The following is a 20123-nucleotide window of genomic DNA, read 5'->3' as shown; positions in this document are numbered from 1 at the left end:
ACTTTTACTGTATATTATATTAGAAGTGAGACAATTATCATTTTCCTTCTATTTCATATTTTGTTATAACTTTTTCATACATTTTTTAATGTTTGACGTTTGTTTTGTATTTTGTCTCTGAAAATATCATTTTCACATTGTCCCTATTATTTTTAGAAGGTCATAGTAAGGATAGAATACATATTGTACCGAATATATATTTTTCCATCTCCTTTTTCTATATTTCCTCTTATATTGTATACTTTATCTCCTTCCGACTTAAAATTAGTGTAACAAGATATAAAAGGGTAAAAAATACTTTGATAATTAAAAGTTAATTAAATAACAACATATTTGATACTCGTATAAGACGAATATTAGATACGCCTTGTATCGCCAGACATTAAAAATTTGCTTTTTGTGTGAAGAATTACATTAATAAACCTACAAAAATTTGTGAAGAACTTTGTAAATTTTAATTTACTGATATTATGTGTTACGTAATAATACAGCTGAAGGAAAAGATAGGTGGGCAATTAATGGAAGTCGGTATTAATAAAATTTAATCGAATTGTGATATTACTATTACATACTTAATCTTTAATTATTACATCCTTGCAATACATCGATTATTTAGTGAATAATTAAAATTAATATTTATATTTTTGTGCTGTACTAGCTGTATTTAACGAAAATTAATTGGTACTTATTTCTACTACCTGCCTGTACCTAACTGTATATAAAGTGGAATATTTATTCAGATTTTCTTAAAGAAATGAAACACCACACAGTCATGATTATCTTCGCATTAATTATACTTTCATATTAGAAGATTTACGATTAACATTCTCTATGCGTAAACTTACTTCGTGCATAGAAGTAGAAAAGATGTTCGCATCATGCATACGCGTGACCACTAACTGTGACGTGATAATCAAAATTGAACAATTACAATCGATCAATCATGGTTCAACCGCTTGAACGCTTCTTCGCATGTAAATCGTTTATATCTGTATTATAATCGTTAATAGAATACAAATAGACTACTCGTAACATAAATATTTAAATAATGCACGTATAGATACGTGATTTGCGTAGAAAATGATGTAGTGATAATTATTGGTTTGCGGGCGAGCATATAAATTCAGAATTCAAACCTTCATGTAAAATATATACATCCACTTTATTTCAAGGTTTTAAAAATATAATTTTTTAATATAAGGTGTGTATGTATATTTCTTCTTTATTTTTATATTTAATTGGATATATGCATATATGTCTTAATAGTGTTTTATCTCATTTAAGTCTTTGCATTATAATTCATGAATTTTTAATATCGTTAATTGTATATAAAGTATGTTTATCTGTTTAGGCATTTAATTAGTTTTCAATTGTATTAATTTATATTTAATATCTAATAATCTATTACTTCTAAATAGTTAATCATTCGTGAAATGTTTGCCAATGCATATGCTTTTTAATTAAGTCATCATACATGTCATACAGTTTCCGAGTTTCAGAATTCCATTTTCTTAAACTTTATTCATTAGGATGATATTTTAGTAAATAGAATTAACTGCACTTCTGTCGACTAAATCCAGTTATTTGAACGTGAATTCCAATTATGGTCGAGAAATCATAGGTAGAGAGAACCAGTGAACTATTACACACGTACATTAATTCCAGTTATATTAACTATTTGTCTGCAGATCGGTCGTTGTAATTTTGATGTGTTTCCTTTTTCAGAATAATATGATATAAATTCAAAGAATAATTAGTTATAATCAAATCGAATCATGTAGTGCTAAAATACAATACATATTTAAGTTTTGTTGATGACCTTAGTTAAAACGGGAATTAATTAATAAAAGTGAAAATGAGAAATAAAACTTCATGGAAATAAAGAACTTTTTAGAGGGAAGGAAAAAATTAATCTAGTCGATTTAGCTCAAATCAGGATGACTATTGGTCAAATTTAAAAATAATATCGGCTGTAATTCGCATGGCATCGATGGTCGATCATGACGAAATTTGGTAAATATGTATCATGGAATGAGATATAAAATCCGAAATACAGAATCTTAGCTTTAGGAAATCGTGCATTTGAAGATTACTGCTCCTTATACACGCATACCTATACATATAATAATTCTTTACTTATTATAATTTTACATTAGCTACAATATTCGGCAATTAATAGAACAATGTAAGTATAAATAATGTATACAGCTGAGGGATAAATATATGTACGTTCGTGTACAGGGTGGTTGGTAACTGGTGGTACAAGCGGAAAGGGGGTGATCCTACGCGAAAAAAGAAGTCGAAAATATACAATAAAAAATTTTTCGTTTGAGGCTTTGTTTTCGAGAAAATCGACTTTGAATTTTCGCTCGGTACGCGTGCGAAACGCTTTATCACTTTAACTTTATCTATCGCTTTAACTGTAGATCGTTGTCTCGATGGAAGAATTAAAAAAAAAAATTTTTATTCTATATTTTCGACTTCTTTTTTCGCGTAGAATCACCAGTTACCAACCACCCTGTATATTAGAATTAGAAATGATGAATGAGCGAAAAGAAGACATTCAGCTCCTTTTAAACTGATCATAAAGAATGTTAGTATTGGTTTGGGTTAGATCAACGCTGTCGCCAACACGATCCAGAATTCTGGAAACAATGAAAATCTATTGTAGATACGATATAGAGGCTTGTATCTTCGCAATGCATGATTTTCCCAATCTAAGATTTTATATTTGCGGCTCGTTATTCGTCCAATGACATCCACGAAATTTAGTATCGATCGACCACTGGTGTTATTTGAGATTTTATCTAAAATATTTAAATTAAAAAATAACCTGTTATTAACATTTGACAAAAAATTATACAAATTCACATAAATGCATTGTCTAGAAACTTATTTTCTAAATATAAATTTCTATGAAAAATTATTAATATTAACCAGTAACATAAAAATCAAAATCCCGCGGCCAGTAATATAATATGAAGAAACAAAAATATTCAAATCGTATAGTCTTTGCATATCAATAATTTACACCATATATCACGTACAGTACAATACACATACACACGTATTACTTACTATATTACATAAATGAATCACGCGAAAGAAAGAAACAGGAAGTTTCAAAAACTCCACTGTACTCACGTGTTCCACGTCCAAAGAAGTAAATACAACATCAATTTTCAACAATAAACGTACTGTTATATCCCAAAGATTTGAAAAGGCTCGCAGTTCAATAACAGGAATCGTTTTCCTTTGTTCTACGCTCGATCAGGATGTATCAACAAGTGCTGAAGCTGTTGATCGTTTTCTTCGATCTAACGTATTTGAATAACATGGCCGTGGAGACGAAACCTTTCGTAATAATCCGTAGAAGAAATAACTGTAAATTATGACGTATCCACGTGTGTGTCGAGAGAATGTGTGTGGGAACGCGTGCGACGTGTACGCTAACTCAAAGGAATCGGTATGTAGGTTTAGGTCGAGAACGCATCAATTACACGTTCTGTGTGTAGTCTACCTGTTCACAGCTGCGCCCGGATAGAATGTAGATTGACTTCGTAATCAGATACTTTTTTAAATTGGCTGCTTGAATGCTTCAATAGTTTCCTTGAATAGAATTCCTTGGCTTCGTGATCGATTTCCCACCTTCAATATTCACTCTTTATGTGATTATGTGCTCTATCGAAAGCTTCCATCGAATTCCGATAATAAAAATTGAAACAATCCATTTTTTCGGTAAATAGGATATCCGTCAAATGGCTGCTAATTTATCGAGTGTGGTTATAAACAGTTTTTAACCCCTTCCCGTACTTTATCGAGTCAGACTCGCGATGAAGATTTTGGCCCAAACATAAATATCGCCAGTCTGACTCGTAACCAGATACTTGGGCCAAACATAAACATAACAAGCCGAGCTCGCGGACTGTTTTTTTGCCCGTTACGATCGTGGCCGAATGTTAGTTCCCGTCAGTACCTCACGACGGTTAGTCACGATTCTTATCGTTGCTGTTACGAAGCAGTTCAATTATTAAAATTTAAGGAACCCCTTCAAAATGGAAGATACAAAAGTGTTAAATGAAGACAGTGATAACGAATCCTGTGATAGTGACGTGATTATGCCAGTCGCAAAGCGTGTAAGGCGTATAATTATACATGAGAGTAGCGAAGAGAAAAGTACGACACGACAATCATGGATTTGGCAAAAAGTGAAAAACACACCAATAGTTTGGAAGTATTCTGAACATCATGGAACAAAAGCGTCTGTCTTAAATAATGTAAGTGACGATCCAAGAATACTAGATCTATTCTTTATTACATTTGATAGCAAGTTTTGTGAAGTATTGCGACTATTTACGAGCATTAGTCTGGTCTGTTTAGCGCGCGTCGATGTCTACCGCTTGGGCCCGAGTTTTGTCGAACTAAGTGGTACGGGGAGGGGTTAAGCCAATTACATTTGAGAACAGATTATTTAACTCGTTATCAGTGGCGTGATAAAGAGTGAAATATATCGTGTGAATTAACAGCCCGATGACCGTAGCTTTTTACGGGGATATGACATCTTGAAAGGAAAGTTCGTTTGACTAACGTTAATAATTTCGGTTGTAGTTATCCTAATTAAATAGTCATATTTCTGGAAATTAATTTGTTTTAGTTCTTATATGGTACAATACCTCCTTACTGATTAGAGTAATTCTAACGAAAAGTTATTTGAGTCAGTTTCTTATTTTTGATATGTTTTCTTGCCGGGCATAAAGTACGTAATATTTTCTCACTCTTTTGTTATTATACCAGAAGCTAGCGATATTTTGTACCATATAATAGATTCGTGCAAACTTTAAGATTGAATTTTAGAAAGTGTTGAAATTAGACGATTCAAATAACGCCAGCTTACTATACTCTGAGTGTTGTCCGTAGTATCGATTCATTGGAAATAAATGGAATTCTTTAATGATTCCTTTTGCCGGATTTACAGCGATGAACGAAAATATTGGCACAAATTGCTCTATAAAACTGTATACAAATTTATTTATTTACAAAATGTATTCTTTGAACTTCCGAGTTTGGAGTTTAAATACATATATCAGAATTCATCATCGTTAAGTAGTTTTGCAATAAAAAATAGTACGTAATAATTTGTTTTTAAGAAAACAAAATTTTAATCATTGCAAAAACTGATTTTAGAACTATTTTCCAAAAAAGCTGATTCCGGTAGTATAAGATAGAAACGATCATCGAAACAAAAGTTTCAGCTTCTTGTAACAATTAATCAGAATGAAGCTTTTACGTAATTGTTTTGCGAAACGAAATCGATGTCAGGGTTGTTTTCAATCATTGTTTTTTATGTTCTATAAAGAGACTTACATAAGGAATCGTGTCGTTTTACAAATTCTCAGAATGTTATAGAATAAGCTGGTCCGTGTCAATATTTCTGATCATGACTATATCTGCAATGACACTGGGATAAATTTCTCTTGAATGTTATTAAATCGATTTTATACATACTGTTTCATATAATAATAATAATCAAAATGAATATCAATTACTTCCTAGCCTTATGATTTGTTTTATGGCTACACTTGCCAGATCATTTCTACATGGAATGCTGTGACATTAATATGAAACCTAAAACATAACTTGAGTTAGTTAACATACTATAACTTGAATTTAATGACTTTTAATTTTTAAATTGAAATAAAATTCGTTTTATTATTAGTGTGTTTTTCAATTATAATCTATTATGGATGTGACTGGGTAATTATTATGAAATAAGCAGTTGGATTATTATTATACTGGGTTGTTATTATGTTTATTACAAAATGTTTTATTATCAGATCTTGTTTTATGTAGTGATCGAGGCCTTTGATGAATTATTGTATTGTGTACTACACTTATTCTTAATTGTTATGTTTGTTCTAAGATTAGACAAATTTAAATAATCGTAAAATGTCGTCATAAATGATTAATGTAAATTAAGCAAAAATTAAGCTTAAATTAAGCAATTAAAAATATTTTTTCTATTAATATAAAACATTCTCTGTAGAAAGAATATCTATAAGGAATAGAGTATGTCAATATATTAACAATTAATGTATTAACAATTAAGTAAAAATTCCATTACTTATATATACAGTATTTTTATATATACAGTACCTTTTCTTAACTTTATTTTATTTTAACATTCTATTACCACAATCATATTTGTTTTATTATTTAAATATTACTTAACAGGTTCAGAATTTTGCTCCTTCGTATTTAGAATATTTTACAAAACTTACACAAAAGTATTTTCTAACATTTTTTTAATATTAAGTATAAAAAGCTTCCAATCATATTTTTGATATTATGTTCTTGAACTTTCGATATGTATACTGTTACATAACGAACGTGTGTCGTTTTAAGGAAGGAAAATAGACGATTGTATTTATAAATCTTGATTTATTTGAAAGTGATTAGTATGTAAGAACCAGTATGCCACTATGACTGAATTTAGAAAAGCGTTCAAGGAAAACCTTCTTTGTCCCTATATAGTGTTAGCAGATAACATTTCCTTTTTAGATTTCTTTCACGTGCAAAAATAATGATGTTACTTTAAACTACCAATCATACGTTTGGTGTGTTAACAACATAGAAGCAATTCATATAAATTTAAGAATTTACGTGTCAATATATTTCATCGATAATTATAATTTATTTTTATCATTTAGTAAAAATGTTACTGCTACGAAGCGTTTAAAAACTTGAATAGAAATTTACAAATCTTCGATGGTAAATCGATTTACTTAAAATGTAGCTGAAAAATCGGTATAAAGTATATGCAGCTGAAGAAGATGATATCTTAAAACAGTTATGTATTAAGTTATCATGCCGCAGCTCATAACTGTAGCTATAATTAGATTGTAACTCATCGCTTTTTATCTACGATATTTAAAACTTTAACAGTTAGGAACATGGTATGGTTTGTAGTGTGTAGCAAGTAACGTTATAGCAGACTTGTTTTCTGACTAATATCTTCTGCACAATGCATTTGCTGTCTCATTCATACATCTTCAATTGTTCTGCAAGTATATATTTTAAGGTCGTGGTAACAGATTATACTCACGAATCCGTAAAAATGTCTTGAGACAATGCTAAACAATACTCTGTGATTTAACGTTAAGACATTTACTAAATCTTTTCTATGCATGAAAGAATCGTATCAAATATTTAAGCTACATTTTAAGCAAATTAATCTTTTCAACATATTTATACGTCGTATAAATCGAATATTTTTAATTTATCGAATATTTATCTTAGATATTGTTACTCGTAAGATTATGGCGTTATTCATTTTAGATATCATTACTCACGAAGCTACAAAGTTATTTATTTTATACATGTTTACTTATTAAACTATTAAAGTAAGATCTGAAGTTATTAAAGCATTTTATTTCAAATATTGATACTGAGAAAGTTATTTTTTTATAGGATTTGCAACTTATTATTTTTATATAATACAATCAAAATCTCAATCTTATAATATGTTGAATATCATCAATTTTACGTCTCTACTTCTACATTCACTACAGACGCCATTAAAGAGATTCTCTTTGCGACACTGTCTACGACTATAATTTCTTGCTGTCGCTTGAATAAATTAGCGACGCCGATTTATAGGGGTCGTCCAGGATTAACCTTGATCGCGTGAAGCAAAATAGGCCTTAAATCTTCTACAAAATATTTATGATTTTTATTCGTCTTCTACAGTTATGATTCATATCGTACTATTATACTAATATGCCAATTTATTAGCATAGTATATAGTAGATATAGTAACATTCCTTTGAAATAATTTTAGTTTGCATGATTTAAGCCGACTTGCTAACTAATTACAAGAATAAACGCTGATCATAGTAATATTCTACAAAATATACACTACCATCTTTCCGAGTTTAAATTAACTTTTATTCCTTTTTTCGTCGTACTTCATTTTAGAAAATTTCATAAATGGAAAGATAGAAAAAGTAAATAAAAAGTAAAAATTATTTACATTTTACAATAATGAATTCATTATTTCATGACATCAATGCCTCTACTTAACATGAAGTTATTTATTAACTTCCAAAACATACATTTTTTTATTATATTTAACATTTTTAGGTTTCAAGCTCTCACGATGGTGAGATATGACATTAGTTTCGCTGGAATAATCGCGTAACTTGTAGTTGCACTTTGTACCAACGTTTCGTAAACATCGTAGTCTATTTCTTTAGGCTAGATCTAAAATTTCTGAGACCTAGTTTCAGGTACACGTGCAGTAGCTACGCGATTGTTCCTGTGAAATCAATATCGTGATATACTAAACACATCCATTCACTATCAATTTACATAAAAAAGTCTATCAGAAGATTGACAAGTTGCGATATGATCTTTAATTATAATTCTATTTATAATTGGGCACTAACTGTTAATTAATGTAGGTTTGGGGTTGATAATTAATCGATTCACACAGATTTGATTTTTCTTTCTATATTTCTTCGCCTCGTACAACGCGTATTAATACACTTAGTCTATTAACACGTGGTCGACTTCTAAGACAAAAGAGCGTCGTTAGATGTCGTACCAACTTAGCTTGTAGTAACCAGCGATCATGCCAACTTAACTTTTCTCAACACTAATTTATTCATTTCGCAAATTTGTGATTTTTTTATCTAAATTAATGCGAAACTACTGTTGGTAGGAAATCGTTATTTTAAAAATAATCAATATCTTATCTATATTTTAGTAGCTATTAAATAAATTCATGTATATTAATACGTTATTGCGATGCGTAAATAAAAATTCCGAGGTATTATATTGTAAACTGTATTTAATTACAGTCACTCAAAAGTCATCGTACATTCGATTCTTATTGAAATAAAATGCCTAAGAATTTTATTGAAAACACAGTACGATCTATGCCAAGTCGATTAAGGGCTATATTAGTATCATTTTATGAGAAATAAATACGTTAATACGCTTCATAAACATGTTATATAAGCTTTATTTAACACTTAAATGGATACTGTTACCATTTGGTAGCATATTTATATTTTCTAATACAGACATAACGCTTATTACATTATGTATTCGAATAAAATATATACAATTAGAAGATAAAATATCAACATAAACGAATAAATATACAAATTAACAAGTGAACTACTTTTGTTTTAGATATTTTAGATTGTTTTGTGTAGATATTATTTTATTATATTATTTATATAAAGAACAAGATTTATACAATATTTTATATAATCAACAAAATAAATAATTGACCACACTTTCGCAGTGATTAGTCTGCTATATATTCTACATACTGTATACATAATTATTTCTAAGTAAAATAATGTAAAAATAAAAATAAAATAATCTTTTAACTGTTTTCTATGGCCTTATAATATAAATTGGCAATTTCAAAAATGTTATTTTATTTGAAAAAATCAAATTTCAAGAATTAAGTAGGAATGGCCCTTCTATAAGATCTATAAAGACTTTTGTAAAAGATTAAAACATAATGTAAGTTCCTAAAGTAGACTAGAATATAAATATCTGACATACAATCGAATATGTAATGAGTATGTAACATAAGGTAAGTTAATTAAAATACATTAGACTATACAACGGGTATGTAGGATAATGTAAGTTTCTAAAATAAATTAGAATGGAGTGGTTGATAATGAAATGAGCCGTTCAGAAACCACATTGATTAACAGCATAAATTGAAATGTACAAGAAAGTGATGATGTTGCAAATGGTATCGTCGTTTCTCAAATCTAGCTCAAAAAATTCACCATTATTGATATGATTTCCTTGTGATGAATGAATTTATGGAATTAGTACGTTTCTCTAAATTAATCTCGAAACTGTCAATAATAAATGAAGAAACTAATAAAAGGTTGAATTGGAAATATGAAAATGGATGGCTGGTTGGCGATACAAGGATTGACCTTGACGGCAATCAGGCACGCGGCAAAAGGGACGATCTCGTTTCGACGCCGTATGTGCGTGGAGGACTTACCGAGATCGAGGCAATGCCAGTTAGCGCCGATAAAATTCTCACGTTACGGTACAGTAAAACTACCGCAAGCCCGGTAACTTCTTCGCGAATGTGCACCGCTCGGCGAGCACAAAAGTTTCCGAACAGCATCTGCGTGCCGTCTGGCTGTTCACCCGTGCAATTTGCCTCACGCCCGACCTTCTTTTTACTTAATGAGAATGGCAATGAGCCGCTGGGATTTTCTCAGAACCTTGTCGCTCGCTCCCTCGTCCTTCGGCCACGGTGACGAGTTAATCATATCTTAAACTTTGTTCGCATTAATTGAGTTACTTGCATTCAGACGACTTGCATGTACTTCATGTTCCCATAAGCAAGTTAAGTTATTTAACTTGAAATCACTTGAGTTTAATCTGATTTGAAGTAGGTGGCTAATAGAAAATGAGCGAGTATTAATCAGCCTATAATATGTGTCGAAATGTACCATTTTGATATAAATCATTATAATTAAAATGGAACGATGAAAACAAAATCATGTTTCCACTTCAATGAAAGTTAACATTAACTTGTAAAAATAGCTAATTGAAATCTATCATTTTTTATGTTGATTCCATTAATGACGTCAATAATGTGTAAATTGTTATTTAATTCCCTTTTCATCAATAAAGAATTGCAAAATTCATAAATATTCATCTTTCAATTTTTCACTTCTCGACATAAAAGCTTTGATTTCAAAAAGCTTCATTGCAAAACTTTGCTTATTATTATTGTTATTTAGTTTTTTTTACTCAAAAAATGGAAGAGGCTAGAGGAATGTTATGCAAAGGTTATAAATAAAATATTTATAATCTCTCTTTTGTTGAAACAGAATTTTTGATTGGAAAAGACTTTGCTGCAAAAGTGTGTAGAAGTAGTTGACTGATCGTATCAGAAAGGTCTTGGAGTACAAAGAACTAACAGAACCTGTACTAAAAATTGATCATACATCTACACAACTAATAACCACAAATGGGAAATTATAAATAACAATATGTTACATAGTTTCTTTCAAGTGAAGGACTTTAACTCCATTTGAGAAGATGGAAAAATGGTTTACTTGAAGTCAGATAACTTTGTAATTGCTAATTTTGGTTTTCTAAAGCGAGTGAGCTGTACATATACTTCATTTTAGGCATCTACATAATTTTTGTTAAACCTCGTTCAGAACAGTCAAGTCACTTTGACAATCGCGGTGGCAATTATATAATTTCAATGGTTTGAAACGAATTTGATTTGATTTGAATTTTTTAATTCAATTTTTCTAGTCTTCTTCTCAATACCAGGGAGAAATTTATTATTTGGAAATATAGGAAAAGAAAGATATTTTTTTAAAACACAGGAATCTAAGCGTAAATACTGAGTCACTCGAATTCAAGTAACTTAATCTGAACAAGATCGTAGCGTTAATACGATTGAAAATAACGTGTTGTTCAGATTTCCAGCTGTGGACGCAGCAGTGGATCAGCCAGCAATTAGTTCTATTGTAATACTCCTGATTAGTTGTCTTCAATACTAAGGGATAGCGGAGAATGAGACGTTGGACATAAGTATTTGAGAACGCTCGTTAGTATGTAGGACGTTAATTAATAATGTTAAGTAGATCAGAGCATGAGATTGCGAACAAGAAGATTCTCTCTATTTTTAATTCTACTTTCGATGTTTTACTTTGTTTTTGTTCATGGGTAACGTGTATATAGTGTACGTAATTATTCTTTGGGACTATTGGAAATGTTTTCAATCTATCATAAGATTATTACTTATATGAACTTCAGTATCAATTTTAGTTTTCATAATGGTGCCATATCGTTAGAGATTTTCAAATAGTGAATTGATTACAATTCATTTTTAATTAAATATTGATTACTTGTAATAATATAATAATATATGGACGAGTGAAATATATTATTAATGATTTATTCGTATCGATGAATTAAATTTTTCGTGCACTATAGTTAAAATTGTGTTTAACTTCTCTTGTTATTACTTATTTGTAACATTTTGTATTTATAGTTATATTTTCTATAGTAAATGATTATGTTTTAAACATATGACTCCATTTGAAAAATTAAGTTTCACATAGAAACAACTGAAACAAAAAAATGTATTCGGTACACTACATTTGGTAGATACTCATATATTACCATTACCACATAGGTATTATATGCAGCCTGGTTGGTAACTGATGGTACAAGCAGAAAAGGGGTGATTCCACGCGAAAAAAGGAGTCGAAAATATAGAATAAAAATTTTTCGTTCGAGGCTTTGTTTTCGAGAAAATCGACTTTGAATTTTCGCTCGGTACGCGTGCATTTTATCGCGTCTCGTTATAACGGATCTCACTGTAGATCGTTGTCTCGATGGAAAAATTAAAAACAAAAATTTTTATTCTATATTTTCGACTTCTTCTTTCGCGTGGAATCACCCCCTTTCCGCTTGTACCACCACTTACCAACCACCCTGTATATTACCATTTATTATTGTTTAAATTCATTATCTAAATTAAACAATATCGAAATTATGTCAACATTCACAAGTTGAATAATTGGAGAAAAAATTGCATTCTTGATGAAACGCAATGAGAAGTAGAAAGAGCAAGATCATCAGATCTTTCTTTAGGAGATTGGTTAATGTATCACAGATCGGTCTCAATTTTAATTGAACTGCTTATACAGTTGCTACTTTAAGTAATAGATATAATGCAGTGAATAAATGATCTGACAGTCACTCGATAATCGTCAAGATCGATTAAAATCAGGTATAACTAGTTTTAAGTTATACTAGAGCCTGTAGTAATTATGTATGAGTTAATGTAACGTTTCGCACATCAAGAGCACGTGTTGTAAGTACCGCAATTGGGGCGGGGCACTGTGCAGTGCATAGCATTGAATGCAGTTCGTAACTATGAATGCAGAAACCGCATAGGAGATGCGCAAGAAAAGACTAAACCACTCTTCCTGTCGCGTGTCTCGTGGTTTATTATTTCATCCGGTCGACGAAATCCTTCAATGGAATTTTTAATCTTTTCACACTAGCCTTGCGTGTACTTCACAAATTATTAACTAACTTGATAATGCATACACGTGTTTTCAAAATCGCCCCACTATTCTAGTGCATTGTATCACTCTTACAAAAACACCACAGAAGATATGTTTCTATTATTAATAATTCGTAAAGACAAATTTCTCTCAACGTCTACAAAATTTCCACTCTCAAACTTACTGTATTAAAAATGAAAAACGAAATCCTTATATAAGCAGGTATTAGTTAGGTCAATTTATGTACATAGTTAGTGTAGAGGTTATGTGAAGAGGATGTAGGTGCGTGAGAATTAATGACGAGATTACCCGTTGTTGTAACCGTCGAATATATTTAAATCGATAAATTAATACACAACCGTAAACGTGAGTCGTTGGTACGAAGTATAAATCGCAAAATAAAATCGCGGAATAAATACTCGTAAAGACTCGTCGTGTAACTTGATAGACGCTCGTAAGATACTCGGAAATACTCTCGATGCTGTTAGATACACGATATGTACTGTCGTTCGCGATCGTGTTCGTTTGTTTATACTGGTCGGGGAGAGTCGGAAAATTGAAATTCGTCTTGATTCGACGGTTGCATGCAGCGGTGATGTTGTTTTTGCCCGGAGTTTATTTGTCGTTATGTTTCATGCGTCAAGGCTAAGTCAATGTCCGGAGGCAAAACAATAGCACGAGTCGCTCTCGGCTCGCGTCATCCCTTGATTCCTGTGCCGCTACATTAGTATTGAAACAGAACATTTATGAGCACATTAACATTATACGTCTTCGTCAGGGGATTCATTCTCAACCTTAAAATAAATTTTCGAACTTTTTGCTAATATACAAAATGAAATTAAGTGAACAACGGCTAAATAAAAAATTGAATTTAAATTCGTTCCTAACATCTTTTTTTCTTTTTATTTATTTATTAAAATTACAATCAATTCTCGCGTTGAGAATTTTCAGTAATTTTTCTGGCGTGGCGCAGTGACATGGCTGATTATTTATAATAAGTTAATACTTATTATAGATAAGTATAATTTATAAGTAAGTGTTATAAATAAGTGAATTTCCTAACATCTAGCATCCTTTTCTTTTGATTACAGTGCTAAATGTTGCCGGAGGTAAAGCTCCTATGCAATCAAGCAGCTCAGATGGTGGAATTCCGCAGCGTGCTGTTGATGGCAGCAGTGGACAAATTTATACCCCTCAAACTTGCACCCTTACAAGACCAGAGCACAGGCCGTGGTGGTACGTGAACTTGCTTGAACCATATATGGTGCAACTCGTGCGGTTGGATTTTGGCAAACCGTGTTGCGGTAAGTAATATAAAAGTCATCTTTATGTTAACATTTATTTGCGCGTTGTCGACTATTACTTATAACATTAACATTTCTAGTAATCAATGAGCGATTACTTTTTATTATTTCATAGAATAATAAATTCCGTCGATGTTTAATATTTTTAGAAAGATTTGTTTGTTTCTAGTTATTTGTTTAGCTGCGTCATTGATATATGTAATATATCGTTAGTGACATAAAACGTAAATATATTTCTATGTTTTCGAGAATATCAATCAGGTATAAATTTAGTGAGATTTTGAATTTCGTGCGTAATATGTGCCTTCATTAACAATAATTACTAGAATATTTGCAATGTAACAGCAAAGAGATGTTCCACTATTTATTCACGTTCATTGGTTTCGGTTTATATCAAGATCATCTCTTATTGTTAATATAGAAACAAGATGCTAGTTTTTATTTATTTGTTGAAATTACAATCAATTCTCGCGTTGAGAATTTTCAGTAATTTTTCTGGCGTGGCGCAGTGACATGGCTATTTATTTACAATAAGTTAATACTATTATAGCTAGGTATAATTTATAAGTATTATAAGTAAGTGCATATGCTTAATTTGGATAATTAAGTGAATCTGACGTTTAGATCTAGCGGGTAGTGCCTCTTCAGCCTGCGAGTCTGGTCCGTCGTATGGAGTAGTCCAGTGATTAGGGGGTTTTGGTGTTTGTTGATTCTTTTGCTGTATCTGTTGCTATATTTTGCTATTTCCTCTTTGACGGTGGGTATCTTGAGGTCGCGGTGTATTGTTTCATTGGTTACATACCAAGGTGCGTCAATTAGGGATCTTAGCGTTTTCGATTGAAAGCGTTGGAGTATTTCTATGTTGGAGTTGCTTGCTGTTCCCCATAGTTGGATTCCGTAGGTCCAGACAGGTTTTATTACGGTCTTGTAGAGGGTAATTTTATTCTGTATATTTAGTTTGGAGCGTCGGCCCGTGAGCCAATAGAGTTTTTTTAGTTTGTCCTTTAGTTGCTTCCTTTTATCTGAGATGTGTGTCTTCCACGTTAGTCTCCTGTCCAGGGTCATGCCCAGGTATCGGACTGTGTCCCTGCTAGGAACTGTTGCATTGTTGATGGTGACCTGGGGGCAGGTTTGTTTTCGGAGCGTGAAGGTTACATGTGTGGATTTCTTTTCGTTGACTTTGAAGCCCCATTTGTGAAACCACTTTTCCATGGAGTCGAGACTTCGCTGGAGAGTGGATGAGGCTATTACCGGGTCAGCGTGGGAAGCTAATAGCGCTGTGTCGTCTGCAAATGTCGCTATTGTTATATCATTTGATATAGGTAGGTCGGCAGTGTAGATGGAGTACAGTAGGGGTCCGAGGACACTACCTTGGGGTATGCCGGCTTCTATTGGGAATGTTGCGGAAGTGGCGTCTAGGTATTTAACCATGAATTGCCTATTGGTTAGGTAAGATTTTAGGATGGAGTAGTAGGGGTGGGGTAGGATCTTTTTAAGTTTGTATAGTAGCCCTTCATGCCATACTTTATCGAATGCCTGTTGGATGTCTAGGAAGACCGCTGAGCAATATTTTTTCTTTTCGAGTGTTTGGCTGATCGTATGAGTTAGGCGGTGGATTTGCTCTACTGTAGAATGATGTTTTCGGAAGCCGAATTGGTGATCTGGGAGTGTTTTCAAGTTCTCTAGGATTGGAAGGAGTCGGTTCGTGAGCATCTTCTCGAATAGTTTGGACAGGGTAGGTAAAAGACTGATTGGGCGATAGGAGCAGGTTTCGTATATCGGTTTACCGGGTTTAGGGATGAGGGTAATCAATGAGATTTTCCAAGCCTTAGGATAGTGTTCCAGGCGAAGGATAGCATTAAAAATCGATGTGATGAGTGCTATCCCTTTTGTGGGAAGTTCCTTGATTGCTCTATTGCCTATTAGGTCGTGTCCTGCTGCTTTCTTGGGGTTTAGGCGACTGATTGTTTCTATAGTCTCAGCAGAGGAGAAGGGTTCGATAGGAGGGGACATTTGGAAGGGGGTGTGCAGGTATTCAGTAACGTCCGCGGCGGTTTGGGGGAATGGGGTTTGAATACTTTTGACAAGTGATTTGCAAACAGGTCGGCTTTTTCTATGGGGCTTCGCGCCCATCCACCTTGCGGACGGCGGATAGGTGGGATTATTTGTGGGGGGCGTGTGAGTTTCCTGGAGGCCTTCCATAGTGAGTAGTTGGCGTCGGCTGTGGGGGACAAGCTGGCGAGGTATTTATGGAAACAGTCGTTTTTATAGTTTCTTAGGGTTCTGGATAGCTTTCTAGTTGCGTTGTTAAGTTTGCGTTTGTCCTCCGGTGTTCTATGGGTCTGCCATACTCTTCTTAGTCTTCGTTTTTCTGCTATTTTTTTAGTATGTAATGGGGATATTCTTGTTTGCTGTTAGATGGCTTTGTCGGTGTGGAGAGGCGGATTGCGTTTATTATGCTCGTGTTTAAGTATTCCGTGGCTGCTTCGATATCTTCCTTTGTTTTTAGTGGGGTGAAGGCTGAGGTTGAGTGTGTAAAGACTTCTCTGAAGAGCTGCCAGTTGGTGTGTTGGTTGTGAATGGAGCCATTAGGTGTATTCTCGATGATTGTTGAACTGACTGTTGCTATCACGGGAGAATGATCAGAGGAGAGATCAGCCGAGGAGTTGATCTGGACGTGTCTTGATGGGATATTTTTAGTTATGAAGAAGTCGAGAAGGTCGGGTATTTTGTTGGTGTCAGTGGGCCAGTATGTGGGTTCGTATGTGGTGAGGTAGTTGAGGTTGTTGTTTGTTATGCTGTTTAAGAGGTTTTTGCCTCTTGCTGTAACCAGTCTGCTGCCCCATTGGATGTGCTTGGCGTTATAGTCTCCTCCAACTATGAATCTATTGCCCAGGGTGTCCAGGAAGTTATCAAAGTCTTCTTTGGCGATGGAGTGTCTGGGAGGGCAGTATACTGCTGAGGTGGTGATTGAGCCATGACAGTCTTCTATTGCTACGTTTGTTGCTTGGAGGTAGTCTTTCTGGAATGATGGGAGTTCGTAGTGCTTAATACTTGCTTTGATTATTATTCCGGTGCCACCGTGGGCCTTTCCGCTGGGGTGTTGGGTATGGTAGAATTTGTAACCATTTATTTTCAGGTAGCTCTTGTCGGTGAAGTGGGTTTCCGACACGAGCATTACGTCGATTTGCTGGTGTTTTAAGAAGAGTTCTAGTTCAAGTTTGTGTTGCGCTAGACCGTTGGCGTTCCAGAGTGCTATGCGCCTTGGTTTTATTTTGAGTCGGGGCGTGCTAATTTTTCCACGATGAGTGTTAGTAGCGATAGCAAGTGATTTATTTGCTCAGATTGTTTCTCTATTAGCTTTTCAAGCCTTGAGGAGTTGTCTGTGTTTGGTGGGTTGGGGTCACTGTTTTGGGGAAGGTTCCTTTGGCTGTTCGGGTTATTTTGGATGCCTTGTACTGCTTGGGCATAGGAGGTTGAGGTGGAGATGAATTTGGTAGGACTGTGCGTTTGGTTGGTTGAGGGGGTTGGGGTAGTAGTGAATTTCGGCGGGCTGGGTGTTTGGTTGGATACCTCTTTTGCTCTGAGCTTAGGGTACCTGTTCGTGTATAGTGTTTTATATGCTGGGCAGCCTTTGTAGTTGGCAGGGTGGTCCCCTTGGCAGTGGATGCATTTCGCTGGGGTTTCCGGTGATTTGGCGCACTGGTCAGTGGAGTGAGAGCCTGCGCATTTAACGCAGCGGAAAGTATGGTTGCAGTATTTCTGCGTATGACCGTACCTTTGGCACCAGATGCTAGTTGAAGCTAAGTTCTATTCTTGTCCTTGATTGATGCTCATTGTGAGTTATGTTTCTCGTTTTTAAACGGAAGATTTCAATCGTTATGTTTTGTATTTTATCTCATGAATCGAGTTTTATGAAACATAAAAATTCTTGCTGTTACTATAAAAATCCATAAAAATCCCTGTACAACTTCAAGGATCCCAACATTTTTAATTTTATACAAATGAAATTTCAAATTAATATATTTTGATGCGAATAATTGTTTTGTCAGAAAAAAGTTGTTTCATTTATTTATTTCACTATACGAAAATCTAATAAACCTGGTTGAAATTTACTAATCAACAAATTGAAATATTAAAGTATCTTTTTCTATGAATTCCATCGAAGTAGCCCTGCAACTGTAAAGAAATTGTGACTTGTGCTCTACGAAACATATATATGTTTAAACTTGCACGATAAACTTGTACAATATAAAAATAGATTCTTCGTATGTCATATTGTATAAATATTAATGTTTATATATATGTCGGAGATGAGGGGACATCGGGGCCTTTCTTTTGGAATTTTCGGGAGGATCCCCAATACTTTGGTATAAACTATTTATTATAGCTGTGCTTAAATGATAAAACTTAGAAAGAGTTGTTATGATTCAATCCTATTATGTTTGCCCGAGATTTGCGACGATGGGCTTGGGCTCGTGGTGACACAACTGGTCGCCGAACGTAGCCACGGTCACGGGATGAACGTTTTTACCTAACAGAGAAGTGCCAATACTGTGAGACACGCGTTGTATTAACAATCAAATCCCGGGCAGGAGCAATGTCAGCTCTACGCGGGTCTGCCTAGCAACGGCGGCTAGAATTTTGTTGGTGTCCCCGGCCAATATGCAACGAGCAAACGCGATCGTAAGGAGAGGAAAATTTCCATCAGTCTTTTATTCTTGCGATCACCTTGGAGAGTTTGCACATCGTCTTTACGTGCATTATTACACCGAGCGTCACAGCAAACGTTACTTTGTGCTTCAAAATATATTCTACGTTTAACAAAGAGTTAGCCCGTTGACCGTGGATTCGTTATTGAACTTAAGAACATTGTCACTAACATCTCGAGTGTTTAATCACCACGGTTATTCGTCAAACTTTGTAAAAATCAATGTTTATACCAGTAAATATAATCTCTACCGTACAACAACGATGGCTAGTCCGAATGAAGATTCGTTACACGCCCATAAACCCAACGATAACCCGACATATATATGTCGGAGATGAAAGGACATCGAAGCTTCCCCTTTGAAACTTCGGGACAATCCCCTAACACCGTAATCTAGATTCTATAATAGGCGTAATTAAACAATTGTCGTCTTTCGATCCGATTGTATTTGTTCGAGATTTGTGATAATGAGCTTGGGCTCGAGGCGACAGCCAGTCGCCGAACGTAGCCGCGGTCACGGGATGAACGCTTTGTCTAACAAAGGTACGGAGTAATTCTATAGCTCTCCTTAAAAGAAATATTTGTAGCGGCACGCGACAGTAAACATTCCAACGGTTTCTGTCCCGTGGCTCGCCACACGCAGATCCTATTCTCCGGGCAGGATGTTTACCAGATGCCGACGCGTCTCCGCAGTACGTGATCGGCTAGCCCGAGGACCGTTATAAACACTAATATCTAGTTACCTAAAGTCCTTCAAACAGACAAACAGTCTTTGTCCCAACTACGTGAAAATAGAGGAGACCTATTTTTCAACGGACGACGTCTCCCACTAGCAACTTTCCCTCGAGGGCGGCTAGCATCTTTTTCTAACCACCCATGTGGAGATTGACCAATTAGCAGCAACGCCAATTTCCCTTACTTTCTGAACGAAGGCTATCCTCGACGAATCCGATGATCTCGTGCCCTTAGACACACCCCATTATAGTTTTCCTCTGTGGCATCATCGCGACGGAAAGTCAT

At 34.1% G+C, this 20123-nt stretch overlaps 1 protein-coding gene across 2 annotated transcripts in view; it reads left to right on the top strand.

The window, feature by feature from the left end:
* Positions 1 to 20123, top strand: part of LOC117237056 — a 91622-nt gene that overhangs the window by 40855 nt on the left and 30644 nt on the right. The window contains exons 1-2 of one of the 2 annotated variants that reach the window (XM_033500659.1): positions 4145 to 4277; positions 14180 to 14392. In XM_033500659.1, the coding sequence (XP_033356550.1) occupies positions 14209 to 14392 (184 nt within the window). In that variant the 5' untranslated portion in view covers positions 4145 to 4277; positions 14180 to 14208. Of the gene's footprint in view, positions 1 to 4144; positions 4278 to 14179; positions 14393 to 20123 lie in introns of those variants that run through there. The other variant, XM_033500658.1, reaches the window with a different exon arrangement.

Source organism: Bombus vosnesenskii, unplaced genomic scaffold, assembly GCF_011952255.1.
Source record: "Bombus vosnesenskii isolate JDL3184/JDL3185 unplaced genomic scaffold, Bvos_JDL3184-5_v1.1 scf7180000013355, whole genome shotgun sequence".
NCBI classification, from domain to species: Eukaryota; Metazoa; Arthropoda; class Insecta; order Hymenoptera; family Apidae; genus Bombus; species Bombus vosnesenskii.
This window is presented reverse-complemented; position numbering and strand designations above follow the sequence as displayed.